This window comes from Nerophis ophidion, linkage group LG20 (genome assembly GCF_033978795.1).
Source record: "Nerophis ophidion isolate RoL-2023_Sa linkage group LG20, RoL_Noph_v1.0, whole genome shotgun sequence".
NCBI lineage: Eukaryota > Metazoa > Chordata > Actinopteri > Syngnathiformes > Syngnathidae > Nerophis > Nerophis ophidion.
Window position 1 is genome coordinate 23,612,764 of NC_084630.1, and position 17,260 is coordinate 23,630,023.

At 45.5% G+C, this 17,260-nt stretch overlaps 1 protein-coding gene across 4 annotated transcripts in view; it reads right to left on the reverse strand.

The window, feature by feature from the left end:
• The window catches only part of ttbk1a (tau tubulin kinase 1a), a 34,974-nt gene that overhangs the window by 15,896 nt on the left and 1,818 nt on the right, over positions 1 to 17,260 (reverse strand). For 2 of the 4 annotated variants that reach the window (XM_061880762.1, XM_061880763.1), the window contains exons 2-7: positions 10,855 to 11,013; positions 6,127 to 6,274; positions 4,796 to 4,869; positions 4,593 to 4,733; positions 3,376 to 3,480; positions 2,435 to 2,500 (exon numbers count right to left, since the gene is read on the reverse strand). In XM_061880762.1, the coding sequence (XP_061736746.1) occupies positions 2,435 to 2,500; positions 3,376 to 3,480; positions 4,593 to 4,733; positions 4,796 to 4,869; positions 6,127 to 6,274; positions 10,855 to 10,962 (642 nt within the window). In that variant the 5' untranslated portion in view covers positions 10,963 to 11,013. Of the gene's footprint in view, positions 1 to 2,434; positions 2,717 to 3,375; positions 3,481 to 4,592; positions 4,734 to 4,795; positions 4,870 to 6,126; positions 6,275 to 10,854; positions 11,014 to 11,740; positions 11,778 to 17,260 lie in introns of those variants that run through there. The other 2 variants (XM_061880759.1, XM_061880764.1) reach the window with 2 other exon arrangements.

Sequence of the window (17,260 nt, forward strand, 5' to 3'; positions counted from 1 at the left end):
ACTGAAAATGTCAAAAGTATACATACAGCAATGTTAATATTTGCTTACATGTCCCTTGGCAAGTTTGACTGCAATAAGGCACTTTTGGTAGCCATCCACAAGCTTCTGCTTACATTTTTCACCACAAAATTACTGCAGTTCAGCTAAATGTGTTGCTTTTCTGACATGGACTTGTTTCTTCAGCATTGTCCACACCTTTAAGTCAGGACTTTGGGAAGGCCATTCTAAAACCTTCATTCTAGCCTCAATTCAGCTCAATATTTGTTTCATCTGACATCACATGGACAAAGATAAGACCTTCTGGAGGAAAGTTCTGTGGTCAGATGAAACAAAAGAGGACAATACCCAGCAATATGTTTGGAGGAGAAAAGGTGAGGCCTTCAATCCCAGGAACACCATCCCTACCGTCAAGCATGGTGGTGGTAGTATTATGCTCTGGGCCTGATTTGCCGCCAATGGAACTGCTGTTTTAAATGGGACAATGAAAAAGGAGGACGACCTCCGAATTGTTCAGGACAAACTATAATCATCAGGGGGGAGGTTGGGTCTTGGGCGCAGTTGGGTGTTCCAACAGGACAATGACCCCAAACACACCTCAAAAGTGGTCAAGGAATGGCTAAATCAGGCTACAATGAAGCTTTTAGAATGGCCTTCCCAAAGTCCTGACTTAAAGGTGTAGACAATGCTGAAGAAACAAGTCCATGTCAGAAAAGCAACACATTTAGCTGAACTGCAGCAATTTTGTGGTGAAAAATGTAAGCAGAAGCTTGTGGATGGCTACCAAAAGTGCCTTATTGCAGTCAAACTTGCCAAGGGACATGTAAGCAAATATTAACATTGCTGTATGTATACTTTTGACATTTTCAGTAGAGCCATAATAATTCATAAAAGAAGCAAACTTCATGAATGTTTTTAGTGAGCAACAAGTATGTGCTCCAATCACTACATCACAAAAAAATAAGAGTTGTAGAAATGATTGGAAAGTCAAGACAGCCATGACATCATGTTCTTTACACGTGTACGTACACTTTTGACCTCCACTGTATATATCATATAGTGTATATATAACATGTAAATATGACATATATGTTATATGTTATATTGCTATTACGGTACATTTTTTGTCTACTTTATACTTGTATTATCCTTTCCATCCTTACACCTTCCATCCTGTGTAAGTGAGAACTACAATTCCCCTTCTGGATCACTACAGTTGCTGTAAGTCACACTTACATGACTCACATGTAGACTTACATGACTCACATGTAGAGTTACATTACTCACATCTACTCTTAGACTTGCATTGCCGTTATTACTACATTATAACACATGTACATGCATTACACAGATACACTACATGTGTTACACAGATACACTACATGTGTTACACACACACTGCATGTGTTACACACATACACTGCATGTGTTACACACACACTACATGTGCTACAGACATATACTATGTGTGTTACACACATACACTACATGTGTTACACACATACACTACATGTGTTACACGCATATACTACATGCGTTACACACATACACTACATGTGTTACAGACATATACTACATGTGTTACACACATACACTACATGTGTTACAGATGTATACTACATGTGTTATACACATACACTACATGTGTTACAGACATACACTACATTTGTTACATACATATACTACATGCGTTACACACATACACTGCATGCGTCACAGACATACACTACGTGTTACACAGATACACAACATGTGTTACACACATACACTGCATGCGTTACACACATACACAACATGTGTTACACACATACACTAAATGTGTTATACACATACACTGAATGTGTTACACACATACACTACATGTGTTACACAGATACACTAGATGTGTTACACACACACTACATGTGTTACACACATACACTACATGTGTTACATATACACTACATGCGTCACACATACACTACATGCGTCACACACATACACTACATGCGTCACACACATACACTACATGGGTTACATACATACACTACATGTGTTACAGACATACACTACATGCGTTACACACATACACTACATATGTTACACACATACACTACATATGTTACACAGATACACTACATGTGTTACACACATACACTACATGTGTTACACGCATACACTACATGTGTTACACGCATACACTACATGTGTTACACGCATACACTACATGTGTTACACGCATACACTACATGTGTTACACACATACACTACATGTGTTACACACATACACTACATGTGTTACACGCATACACTACATGTGTTACACGCATACACTACATGTGTTACACGCATATACTACATGTGTTACACACATATACTACATGTGTTACACACATACACTACATGTGTTACAGGCTGATCTGTCCCATCCAGCATGCGTGTGGTAGAAAAGCCTCACCTTGTTCTTGTGAGCGTTGACAGAGGCATAACGCACCGTCCCTCTGAAGCCCGCCACCGTCCTCGGCTGAAGACAGGAAGTGACATCACTGATTAAAGGTACGTAACAACGCCAGGTGAAAAGAGCAGCAGGGGTCAGGGGGCAAACAAGGTAAATGGACATGTGACGTGTTGGCTCGCTGTTGATGCCGCCCCTCGGTTGCTATGGAAACCACTCACATCCCCGGTAACCATGGTGATGATGAAGGCATGCACGTCAAAATCATAAGTCCGAAGGTAAGAACTGGAAGAAAAACAAAAAGAAGACGCAGGGGACAAAAAAATGAAACAAATCATAATCATGATCGCGAGTAAAAGTGATGGAAACAAAAAGAATGTCTTCAACATACAACACACACGCATGTTAGCATGGCTGCTACTAGCTAAACACACATGCATGCTAGCATGGCTAACACGCCAAACACACATGCATGTTAGCATGGCTAATACGCTAAACAAACATGGATCTTAGCATGGCTAACACGCTAAACACACATGCATTTTAGCATGGCTAACACACCAAACACACATGCATGTTAGCATGGCTAACACGCTAACCACACATTGATGTTAGCATGACTAACACGCTAAACACACATGGATTTTAGCATGGCTAACACGCTAAACACACATGGATGTTAGCATGGCTAACACGCTAAACACACATGGATGTTAGCATGGCGCTACTAGCAAGACACCTGCTGACTAACACGCCTGCACAACATCAACACGCTAAAGAAAATCACAAAAATTATTATTATAAACATCATTAACTACATGCTAATGAACACGCTAACTAAAAGCAGTAAAATGCTAATGGCCGGGCTAACTAAAAGCAGTGAAATGCCAATGAAGATGCTAATGAGCGGCCTTAAGAAGATGCTAACGTTGCCAGGTTCTTACCGGCCGGACCTCGCCCGTGGTGTTGGTGTACTGTCGGGCCAGACCGAAGTCCAGCATGTAGCACTTCCTGTACGTGGAGGGCAGTCTGCCCATTGCAAAGTTGGACTGCAGGGACACACATTCACACATTCACCACAGTCACGAGCAACACATGAACACATGACACTTGAACATGAACACATGACACTTGAACATGAACACATGACACTTTCCAATGACCAGATCACTTTAAAATGAACACATGACACATTAAAATAAACACATGACATGACACATTAAAATAAACACATCACATGACACATTAAAATGAACACATGACACATTAAAATAAACACGACATGACACATTAAAATAAACACATGACACATTAAAATGAACACATGACACATTAAAATAAACACATGACATGACACATTAAAATAAACACATGACATGACACATTAAAATGAACACATGACACATTAAAATAAACACATGACATGACACATTAAAAAGAACACATGACACATTAAAATAAACACATGACATGACACATTAAAATGAACACATGACACATTAAAATAAACACATGACATGACACATTAAAATAAACACGTCATGACACATTAAGATGAACATATGACACTTTAAAATGAACACATGAGACATTAAAATGAACACATGACACATTAAAAATAAACACATGAAATTTTACAATGAACACATGAAACATTAAAATAAACTCATGACACTTTAAAATGAACACTTGAAAATGAACACATGACACATTAAAACGAACACACGACACATTAAAATGAACACGTCACATTAAAATGAACACATGACACATTGGAATGAACACATGACAGGTCAGAATGAAGACATGACCGGTCAGAATGAACACGTGCCACATTAGAATGAAGAGATGAGAGGTGAGAATGGAGAGATGAGAGGTGAGAATGAAGAGATAAATGAAGGGATGAGAGGTGAGAATGAAGAGATGAATGAAGACATGAGGTGAGAATGAAGAGATGAATGAAGACATGAGGTGAAATTGAAGAGATGAATGAAGGGATGAATGAAGGGATGAGAGGTGATAATGAAGAGATGAATGAAGACATGAGGTGAGAATGAAGAGATGAGAGGTGAGAATGAAGAGATGAATGAAGGTATGAGAGGTGAGAATGAAGAGGTGAGAGTGAGTGAAGGGATGAGAGGTGAATTGAATGAATGCTCACAGGTTTGATGTCTCGGTGCAGGAAGCCCACAGAGTGGATGGCTTGGATGGACTCCAGGATCTGCTTGCCCAGCCTGAGGGTGGTGCTCATGGTGAAGGTGCCTCGGGGCTGACTGCGCCTCAAGTCTGCCAAGTTGCGCCCCTGACGGCATCAGCGTGAAAGTCAGGTGGTGGTGTGACGCCAGGCGGCGGGAGAGATCTCACCTGAAGCTGCATCACCACGTAGTTGAACTTGTCGTTTCTGCCGCAGCCGATGAACTTGCACACGTGGTTCTTACCTGCGCACCAAGAACGCACCGTCAGCACAGTCGCTAGCACGGCGTCAGCGGGTGTGGCGCCACAACAACACAGTCGCTAGCACGGCGTCAGCGGGTGTGGCGCCACAACAACACAGTCGCTAGCAGGGCGTCAGCGGGTGTGGCGCCACAACAACACAGTCGCTAGCACGGCGTCAGCGGGTGTGGCGCCACAACAACACAATCGCTAGCACGGCGTCAGCGGGTGTGGCGCCAGGACAATACAGTCGCTAGCACGGCGTCAGCGGGTGTGGCGCCACAACAACAGCCGCTAGCACGGCGTCAGCGGGTGTGGCGCCACAACAACACAGTCGCTAGCAGGGCGTCAGCAGGTGTGGCGCCAGAAAAACACAGTCGCTAGCAGGGCGTCAGCAGGTGTGGCGCCACAACAACACAGTCGCTAGCAGGGCGTCAGCAGGTGTGGCCCCACAACAACACAGTCGCTAGCACAGCGTCACTGGGTGTGGCGCCACAACAACACACCGTCAGCCAGTGTAGCAGCACAACAACACAGTCGCTAGCACAGTGTCACTGGGTGTGGCGCCACAACAACACAACGGCAGCAGGTGTAGCAGCACAACAACACAGACGGTAGGAGAGCGAGTGTAGTAGCACAACAACACAGTCGGTAGGAGAGCAGGTGTAGCAGCACAACAACACAGTCGGTAGGAGAGCGGGTGTAGCAGCACAACAACACAGTCAGTAGGAGAGCGGGTGTAGCAGCACAACAACACAGTCGGTAGGAGAGCGGGTGTAGCAGCACAACAACACAGTCAGTAGGAGAGCAGGTGTAGCAGCACAACAACACAGTCGGTAGCACAGCGTCACTGGGTGTGGCACCACAACAACACAGCGTCAGCGGGTGTAGCAGCACAACAACACAGACGGTAGGAGAGCGAGTGTAGCAGCACAACAACACAGTTGCTAGAACAGCGTCACTAGGTGTGGCGCCACAACAACACAGCGTGAGCAGGTATAGCAGCACAACAACACAGTCGGTAGGAGAGCGAGTGTAGCAGCACAACAACAGAGAGCGAGTGTAGCAACACAACAACTCAGTCTGTAGGAGAGCAGGTGTAGCAGCACAACAACAGAGAGCGGGTGTAGCAGCACAACAACATAGAGCAGGTGTAGCAGCACAACAACCGAGAGCGGGTGTAGCAGCACAACAACTGAGAGCAGGTGTAGCAGCACAACAACAGAGAGCGGGTGTAGCAGCACAACAACATCAGCACTCACCCTGCAGCTTCTTCAGCACAGCCACCTCCATCTTCAGAACCTGTTTGGGCTGCTGGGCCGACTCCACCTTCAGTGCCACATTCTCCCGAGTCAGCAGGTCCAAAGCCTCGTAGATCTCGCCGAAGCCGCCGCCGCCAATCTTCTTCAGCTAGGACACAGGACACAGGACTAGGACTAGGACACAGGACACAGGACTAGGACTAAGACACAGTTGCTGTCATATTTCATGCACTTTTACTTGCAGCCACAAGGGGGCTCTGTGTACCACCTGGTCTGTGTGTGTGTGTGTGTGTGTCTGTGTTTGTGTGTATGTGTGTGTCCTTGTGAGTATGTGTGTGTGTGTCAGTATGTGAATGCGTATGGGTGTCTGTGTGTGAGCATATGTGAATGTGTGTGTGTGTGTGTGTCTGTCTGTCTTTGTGTGTATGTCCATCTGTGTGTGTGTGTGTGTCCTTGCGAGTGTGTGTGTGTGTGTGTGTGTGTGTGTGTGTGTGTGTGCATTGTCCTTTTCATCCTTACACTTTCCGTCCTTTGTAAGTGAGCTACTGAGTGGAACAATTTCCCTTGTGGAACATTAAAATTTGTCTCAGTCTAAGTGTGTGTCTGTATGTATGTGTGAGTGTCTCCATCTGTGTGTGAGGGTGAGTGTGTGTGCAAATAGGTGTGTCTCTATCTGTGTGTGAGTGTGTGTATACGGAGGGGTATGTGCATGTATGCGTGTGTATGCAAATTTGTGTGTGTATGGATGTGTGTGTCTGTGCGTGTGTAGGTGTGTGCATGTGTCTGTGTGTTCTTGTATTTCTCAGAAAAAGTATCTTCCATCTGAGTAGGTGTGAACAAGTGAAAAAGTGACACATAAATCATGGTCCCAATAACATTGCATGTAATAGCGGGCCAAATACTAGAGTCTGTGAACATTGCTCCAAAGTCAGGATGTTTTGTTGACGTAATGTGCATAGAAAAGTGTGCAAAGGCAGAAATATATGATCAAACATGCGAAAGAAGGACTTCCCTATTCATCCCCGCCAGGAGAACAGCTAATTTGACCACTTCCTGTGCTGACGTAAGACAAGCCATTTAAACACATACACTACACCACTAAGACTATGGTGGACATTAACAGTTAGGGTTGTCCAAAGTGCGGCACAGAGGCCATCTGTGGTCCCCGACTCCTTTGTCATCGCACTTAAGCACATTACAAAATTAGATCTCCTTTGCACCCCTGCTGGTGACATCCAGCAACATGAGGGTGCTCCCAAAAAGGAGGGATTTTTCACATTGACTGTGTGTCGCTTTTAAAAGTGCTCCCCCTCTGGTCAGCATATGAAATAACAAGTGTGTGTAAGAAATTGAAATGCACTTCTTTTGGCTAACATTTTTTTTTTTTAATCGAATAAATAGATGTATAGAGACATAATGTAATAATTGTTACGGCGCACACGCAGTCTGCGTCTCCCTCCTCTGCGGGACCACCCGGAGGATCTGCTGACAGTGTGCTCGGACACACACACACACTCACGCTGAGTGGGTGTGTGCCCACGCAGCGACAAGCCTGCACTCAATTGCCAATCTGCACACTTGGTATTGATGAGGGCGGGCTGGATAAAAGACCAGTGGACCCAAGGATCGACGCGGGAACTTAGTTTTCATGGTGTACCATAAGTGACTGCTTTATGCTCTATTCTTGTTTCCTCTCCATGGCTTGACTTGTCCTCTTGTCTTCTCCCGTGTCCCCGCAGTACCCTCCGTCGCCTGGTGAGGGAGCTGTGCGTCTCACTTTTACCCGGATCTCCTTTTGTCCTCTGACAGCCTCCCTCGTTCCTCGACTCCTTGCTCGCCCGTTGACTCTGACGCCTCTCTCTCACCTCGGATCCCCTGACTGCCCATGGACTGTCTCGTTCCTCGTATCTCGTTCTACACTTTGGTAACACACACTTCAGTTAAATTCTACACAGTCTTACACCATACACACCCTTGACTTGTGTTACACTTCATTTCCTTAGTTTACTAGCTAGTTTTGTTTATTATTCTTATTATATATATTAAACATTACTGCCCTCTGGTGACAGTCTGCCATCACCTCCCCTCTGCAAACCATAACAATAACTTCAAATAAACAATGAAGATTCAAAAATAATAAACACAAAATACTTTTTTTTTTTAAATGAACTAAAAGCTGTCTTTTTCTCACAATGTGTCAACTTTTTTATTATAAAATTGGGAACAATTGTTCATATTATTTCTGTTTCTAAAATATTGCAATATTTTCTCATAAAAAAATGTTTTATTTTGATATAAAATGCTATCCATCCATCCATCTCATTCCGCTTATCCGAGGTGGGGTCACAGGGGCAGCAGCCTAAGCAGGGAAGCCCAGACTTCCCTCTCCCCAGCCACTTGGTCCAGCTCCTCCCGGGGATCCCGTGGCGTTCCCAGGCCAGCCGGGAGACATAGTCTTTCCAATGCGTCCTGGGTGTTCCCCGTGGCCTCCTACCGGTTGGACGTGCCCTAAACACCTCCCTAGGGAGGCGTTCAGGTGGCATCCTGACCAGATGCCTGAACCACCTCACCTGGCTCCTCTCCATGTGGAGGAGCAGCTGCTTAACTTTGATTTCCTCCCGGATGGCAGAGCTTCTCACCCTATCTCTAAGGGAGAGACCCGCCACCCGGCGAAGGAAACTCATTTGGGCCGCTTGTACCCGTGATCTTATCCTTTCGATCATAACCCTAAGCTCATGACCATAGGTGAGGATGGGAACGTAGATCGACCGGTAAATTGAGAGCTTTGCCTTCCGGCTCAGCTCCTTCTTCACCACAACGGATCAATACAGCGTGCGCATTACTGAAGACGCCGCACTGAACCGCCTGTCCATCTCACTATCCACTCTTCCCTTACTCGTGAACAAGACTCCGAGGTACTTGAACTCCTCCACTTGGGGCGGGGTCTCCTCCCCAACCCAAATATGGCACTCCACCCTTTTCCAGGCGAGAACCATGGACTCGGACTTGGAGGTGCTGATTCCTATCCCAGTCGCTTCACACTTGACTGCGAACCGATCCAGTGAGAGTTGAAGATCCTGGCCAGGAGAAGCCATCAGGACCACATCATCTGCAAAAAGCAGAGACCTAATCCTGCAGCCACCAAACCGGATCCCCTCAACGCCTTGACTGCACCTAGAAATTCTGTCCATAAAAGTTATGAACAGAATGGGTGACAAAGGACAGCCTTGGCGGAGTCCAACCCTCACTGGAAACGTGTCCGACTTATGGGGACCAAGCTCTGACACTGATCATACAGGGAGTGGACCGCCACAATCAGATAGTCCCATACCCCATACTCTCTGAGCACCCTCAAGGACCCTGCCCAGAGTATAGAGCTGGTCCACAGTTCCACTACCAGGACGAAAACCACAATGTTCCTCCTGAATCCGGGGTTGGACTATCCGGCATAGCCTCCTCTCCAGTACACCTGAATAAACCTTACCGGGAAGGCTGAGGAGTGTGATCCCACGATAGTTGGAACACACCCTCTGGTTCCCCTTCTTAAAGAGAGGAACCACCACCCCGTTCTGCCAATCCAGAGGTACCGCCCCTGATGTCTACGCGATGTTGCAGAGTCTTGTCAACCAAGACAGCCCCACAGCATCCAGAACCTTAAGGAACTCCGGGCGGATCTCATCCACCCCCGAGGCCTTGCCACCGAGGAGCTTTTTAACTACCTCGGCAACCTCAGCCACAGAAATAGGAGAGTCCACCACAGAGTCCCCAGGAACTGCTCCCTCATAGGAAGACGTGTTGGTGGGATTGATGAGGTCTTCAAAGTATTCCCTCCACCGATCCACAACAGCTCTGGCCCAGCAAAGTGTTTCTGGGTGTTGTTGATAAATGACTTTCACTTTGCATCGTAGAGTTTTAACTTGCACTTACAGATGTAGCGACCAACTGTAGTTACTGACAGTGGTTTTCTGAAGTGTTCCTTAGCCCATGTGGTGATATCCTTTACATCCTCTCCTGATGTGGCTTTTTAATGCAGGGATGGAAGGTGTGTAGTATCTTGGCTTACGTGCAGTGATTTCTCCACATTCTCTCAACCTTTTGATGATATTACGGATCGTAGATGGTGAAATCCCTAAATTCCTTGCAATAGCTGCGTGAGAAATGTTGTTTTTCAACAACTTGCTCAGGCATTTGTTGACAAAGTGGTGACCCTCGCCCCGTCCTTGTTTGTGAATGAGTGAGCATTTCATGGAAGCTGCTTTTATAGCCAATCATGGCACCCACCTGTTCCCAATTATCCTGTTCACCTGTGTGATGTTCCCAATAACTGTTTGATGAGCATTCCTCCACTTTCTCACCCTTTTTTGCCACTTGTGCCAGCTTTTTTGAAACATGTTGCAGGCATCAAATTCCAAACTGAACTAATATTCGCAAAAAAGAAGAAAGTTTGTCAGTGTGAAGATGAAATATCTTGTCTTGCAGTCTATTCAATTAAATATAAGTTGAAAAGGATTTGTTGTATTCTCTTTTTATTTAGCATTTACACAACCTGACTACTTCACTGCTTTTGTACATGTATATATACATGTACATACAATATAAATGTACATATTTGACTTCCTTTTATTGTCATTCAAATTCGAACTTTACAGTACAGATAAGAAAGACACGTGTGTGTGTGTGTGTATGTGTGTGTGTGTGTGTGTGTGTGTGTGTGAGCAAGACACTCACCACTTTCCAGCGGTCCTTGACCATGCAGTTAGGCGGCAGGATGTCGGCCTGCTCAGTCGTCCCGTTCATGTTGGCGTTGTCCTGGTGGGCGGGGCCTAGGCACTGCATCTGCCAGCCAGACAGAACGCGAGCAGCTCCCAGCTTGAATGAGCCATTTATCTGCCACACACACACACACACACACACACACACACACACACACACACACACACACACACACACACAGTCATAGTCAGTACAACAGTGAGCAGATTGTGTGTGTGTGTGTGTGTGTGTGTGTGTGTGTGTAGCGGTGATGGGGGGCGTGGGGGGTGGGAGGACACGCTCCAACCTGAGCGTTGAGATGTTGTAACAGAACGCCGCCATCACAAGCCATCATTCAGTGGGTTACGGGCTTGGGTGGGTGGGGTGGGGGGGTGCAATGGTATTGGCAGCAAATATCCATTACATGTGAAGAAGGGGGAGGAGCCTATGCGAGCCGGCTTTGAGTCCGTACTTCCATGATCCTGATGGGGGTGCCACACGCGGCGAGCGCCCCCGCAGGAGCACAGCATGCTGATGTCCATGCAGTGTCACGCGCGTGCACAGCGTCCAATCAGAGCCACTCTGATGGAGGGAGGAGGGGCTTCTCTGGATGGGCGGCCCCATCGACCAATCATCGCAGAGGGGCGGGACCACAGAGTTTCCTCTTTCAACACAAAAAGGATGGCGTGGTTGTTTACATGAACACAGTAGCTAGCATTAGCGTCCACATTTAGCTGGTGATGCACAGGTCGTGACACATCACCCTTTGACCTATGGGGGGGAACGGGGGGGGGGGGGGGGGGGGGGCGTGCCGTGCCAGAAGCGCTTAGCATCGGTCCTGCTGACGTCATTCCCAGCTCACCATCCTTCTGACGCCTTACAACAAATCCTCAGACAGCCTACGATCCAAAACAGACGGCAGTTAGCCCCGCCCACGCCTCATGACATCATCACCATGACATCACGCTGGAGCAGTCGCACACAAACAGCCGCCATCTTTCTTCCTTTCGTTCCCATCTTGGACACCAAGCCTTGTCACACACCACATCGTCTGCAGGGGGCGCTCCAATGCAGGAGAGCCGCCATGTTTGCTACCAACTTGTCCTCGCTGCACTTTTTCTCTCAACATACTTACTTTTTCTGAGGACATCTACATGTAGTTGTCAACATAGTTGTTACAAGATGGTTGACACGCAGTGTGCTGCTACATTCCTGCAACACGCCTCAGTGAACGCAAAGAAGCTACTAGAAGAGGCAAATCCTGAAGGAAGTGCATGTGAACATTCCCATGCTGAGGTTGAAGTCAAATGTTGACACAATGTAGCATGAATAGAAGAAGAAGAAGAAGAAGAAGGTAGAAGAGTTAAAATACTCCAAAAGATTACAAAGTAACATCATCTATGTATTTTAGTTGTCAATGTACAAACCCCGTTTCCATATGAGTTGGGAAATTGTGTTAGATGTAAATATAAACAGAATACAATGATTTGCAAATCCTTTTCAACCCATATTCAGTTGAATATGCTACAAAGACAACATATTTGATGTTCAAACTCATAAATTTACTTGTCCAGGGTGTAGCCCGCCTTCCACCCGATTGTAGCTGAGATAGGCACCAGCACCCCCCGCGACCCCAAAGGGAATAAATGGTATAAAATGGATGCATGTAAATAATAATTAACCTAGAATTTCATGGCTGCAACACGTGCCAAAGTAGTTGGGAAAGGGCATGTTCACCACTGTGTTACATCACCTTTTCTTTTAACAACACTCAATAAACGTTTGGGAACTGAGGAAACTAATTGTTGAAGCTTTGAAAGTGGAATTCTTTCCCATTCTTGTTTTATGTAGAGCTTCAGTCCTTCAACAGTCCGGGGTCTCCGTTGTCGTATTTTACGCTCCATAATAAGCCACACATTTTCCATGGGATAGGTCTGCACTGCAGGCGGGCCAGGAAAGTACCCGCACTCTTTTACTACGAAGCCACGTTGATGTAACACGTGGCTTGGCATTGTTTTGCTGAAATAAGCAGGGCCGTCCATGATAATGTTGCTAGGATGACAACAAATGTTATTCCAAAACCAGTATGTACCTTTCAGCATTAATGGTGCCTTCACAGATGTGTAAGTTACCCATGCCTTGGGCATTAATACAACCCTATACCATCACAGATGCTGGCTTTTGAACTTTGCGCCTATAACAATCCGGATGGTTATTTTCCTCTTTGTTCTGGAGGACACCACGTCCTCTGTTTCCAAATATAATTTGAAATGTGGACTCGTCAGACCACAGAACACTTTTCCACTTTGCATCAGTCCATCACAGATGATCTCGGGCCCAGAAAAGCCAGCGGCGTTTCTGGATGTTGTTGATAAATGGCTTTCGCTTTGCATAGTAGAGCTTTAACTTGCACTTACAGATGTAGCGACCAACTGTATTTAGTGACAGTGGTTTTCTTATGTGTTCCTGAGCCCATGTGGTGATATCCTTTAGAGATTGATGTCGGTTTTTGATACAGTGCCGTCTGAGGGATGGAAGGTCAATGTTGGTTTCCGGCCATGCCGCTTACGTGGAGTGATTTCTCCAGATTCTCTGAACCTTTTGATGATATTATGGAGCGTAGATGTTGAAATCCCTAAATTTCTTGCAATTGCACTTTGAGAAAGGTTGTTCTTAAACTGTTTGACTATTTGCTCACGCAGTTGTGGACAAAGGGATGTACCTCGCCCCATCCTTTCTTGTGAAAGACTGAGCATTTTTTGGGAAGCTGCTTTTATACCCAATCATGGCACCCACCTGTTCCCAATTAGCCTGCACACCTGTGGGATGTTTCAAATAAGTGTTTGAAGAGCATTCCCCAACTTTATCAGTATTTTTTGCCACCTTTCCCAACTTCTTCGTCACATGTTGCCGGCATCAAATTCTAAAGTTAATGATTGTTTGCAAAAAAATAAATAGTTTATGAGTTTGAACATCAAATATGTTGTCTTTGTAGCATATTCAACTGAATATGGGTTGAAAAGGATTTGCAAATCATTGTATTCTGTTTATATTTACATCTAACACAATTTCCCAACTCATAAAGAAACGGGGTTCGTATCACATTAGTTGTCAAAGTATCACATTAGCTGAAATGCTGGCATAAAACATGAACACGGTAACATTAGCATGCTAACAGTGCAACAGCTAGATGCCACCATGTAACAAAATCCATCATAATTACATTTTAAATATGCTTTGGAGCAGCATTCACTCAATGATACTACTACTACTACTACTAACAATAATAATAATAACAACAATAACAATAACAAGATATAGATTAATCTATTCAGCCTCATTCAGACAACTTCATCTTTGGCAGAAATGGTGACTTGTGTGTGTGTGTGTGTCTCAGCCTCTAATCTATTTGTGTAGCAAACACATAACAGGGGCTCAATGTTGGTAGCAAAGATGGCGCCCTCTAGTCACCTGACTACCTTCTGACCAATCAGAGAGGAGAGAGACAGTTCTACACCACTCTGAAGCGGCTGCTGCCTTGGCGGAGGTCGCCCAGCACTAGAAACACATGCACACATCTAAATACAGAATTGTTCTTGAACACACGCACACATTTAAATACAGAATTATTTTTGAACACACACACACATCTAAATACAAACATTTTCTTGAACACACGCACACATCTAAATACAGAATTGTTTTTGAACACACACACATCTAAATACAGAATTGTTCTTGAACACATGAACACATCTGAATACAGAATTGTTATCGAACACACACACACACACACACACACACACACATCTTAATACAGAAATGTTCTTGAACACATGCACACATCTAAATACAGAATTGTTTTTTAACACACGCACACATCTAAATACAAAAATGTTGAACACACAGACATCTAAATACATAATTGTTCTTGAACACGCACACATCTAAATACAGAATTGTTTTTGAACACACACAAACATCTAAATACGGAATATTTCTTGAACACACACACACATTTAAAAAATGAATTGTTCTTGAACACATGCACACATCTGAATACAGAATTGTTATCGAACACACACACACACACACACACACATCTTAATACAGAAATGTTCTTGAACACATGCACACATCTAAATTAAGAATTGTTTTTTAACACACGCACACATCTAAATACAAAAATGTTGAACACACAGACATCTAAATACATAATTGTTCTTGAACACGCACACATCTAAATACAGAATTGTTTTTGAACACACACAAACATCTAAATACAGAATTGTTCTTGAACACACACACACACACACACACACACACACACACATTCATCTTAATACAGAATTGTTGTTGAACACATGCACACAACTAAATACAGAATTGTTTTTGAACACACGCACACATCTAAATACAGAATTGTTCTTGAACACACAGACACATGTAAATACAGAATTGTTCTTGAACACACACACACGCCCACACACACACACACACACACACACACACACACAAATCTTAATACAGAATTGTTCTTGAACACATGCACACAAATAAATACAAAAATGTTGTTGAACACACAGACACATGTAAATACAGAATTGTTCCAGCCCTGACCCCACCCCCACCGGACTCCGGCACCACTCCCCTCACTGTCCAGGACCACAGTGTCAGACGAGTGCTCCTGGCTGTGAACCCCAGAAAGGCTGCTGGACCAGATGGAGTACCTGGAAAGGTGCTCAGGGTGTGCGCCCACCAGCTCGCCCCCCCCCTCACCAGGATCTTCAACCTCTCCCTGGTTCAGGCAGTCATCCTGTCCTGCCTGAAGTCATCTTCAATAATCCCGGTGCCGGAGAAGTCTCCCATCACCAGCCTGAATGACTACCGACCAGTGGCCCTCAGTCCGGTAATCATGTAGTGCTTCGAGAGACTGGTTCTCCAGCACATCAAGGACCATATCTCTCCAGATTTCGACCCACAGCAGTTCGCATACCGGGCAAACAGATCCACAGAGGACGCCATAGCTGTTGCTCTTCACTCTGCTCTGAACCACCTGGAGCAGCAGCAGAGCTAGGTCCGGATGCTCTTTGTGGATTATAGTTCTGCCTTTAATACAATAATCCCGGACAGACTCTGCAATAAACTGGATACTCTTGGCCTCCCCCCTCTCACAAGCGCCTGGATAAGGGACTTCCTAACGGACCGACCCCAGAATGTGAGACTTGGCCTCCACCTCTCGTCCAGCCGCACGCTGAGCATCGGCTCCCCACAGAGCTGTGTGCTGAGCCCCCTCCTCTACTGCCTCTACACCCCTGACTGCAGTCCAGCCCACAGTGACAACCTTAACATCAAGTTAGCTGACGATACCACAGTGGTCGGGCTCATCTCCAGGGGTGACGAGGCTGCCTACAAGGAGGAGGTCCTGAAGCTGACGGCCTGGTCTTCGGAGAACAACCTTGCTCTCAACACCAGCAAGACCAGAGAGATCATCGCCGACTTCAGGAGGAGCAGCACCGACCCTGCCCCCCTCTACATCAATGGCGAGCGTGTGGAGAGGGTCCACACCTTCAGGTACTTTGGAGTCCACATCTCTAACGACTTTTCCTGGACATTTAACACCACATCAACCATCAAGAACGCTCAGCAGCGGCTACGCTTCCTGAGAGTCCTCTGGAAGTACAACCTGAAGCCTGACCTGCTGCTGACCTTCTACCGCTCGTCCAACGAGAGCCTGCTGACCTACTGTATTACAGTATGGTACGGCAGCAGACAGGGAGAGGCTGCAAAGAGTGGTCAAGACGGCTCAGAAGATCCTCGGCCGCCCTCTCTGATGGACATCTACACCTCCCGCTGCCTCAACAGAGCCAGTGCCATCATCAAGGAAAGCACCCACCCTGGCTCTGACCTGTTCCACCTGCTGCCCTCTGGGAAGCCCTACAGGTGCATTAAAACCAAGACAAACAGGCTAAAGAACAGCTTCCTCCCCAGGGCCATAACCACCCTGAACTGACTGCCCATTGACCCTCATAACTGCGTTCTGTTCGGGGCATTAACCCATTCCACCAACCACCATGTTTATTTCATGTAGATATTCATGTATATATTCATTTCACCCACTGTATAGAGTCTACATTTGTAAAAGAAAACACTTCTATATTTTTTATCACTTCTATACTTTTTATCACTTCTATATTTTTTATATTTTTATATATTTACACAGGCTTCACGGTGGCAGAGGGGTTAGTGCGTCTGCCTCACAATACGAAGGTCCTGAGTAGTCTTGGGTTCAATCCCAGGCTCGGGATATTTCTGTGTGGAGTTTGCATGTTCTCCCCGTGAATGCGTGGGTTCTCTCCGGGTAGTCCGGCTTCCTCCGACC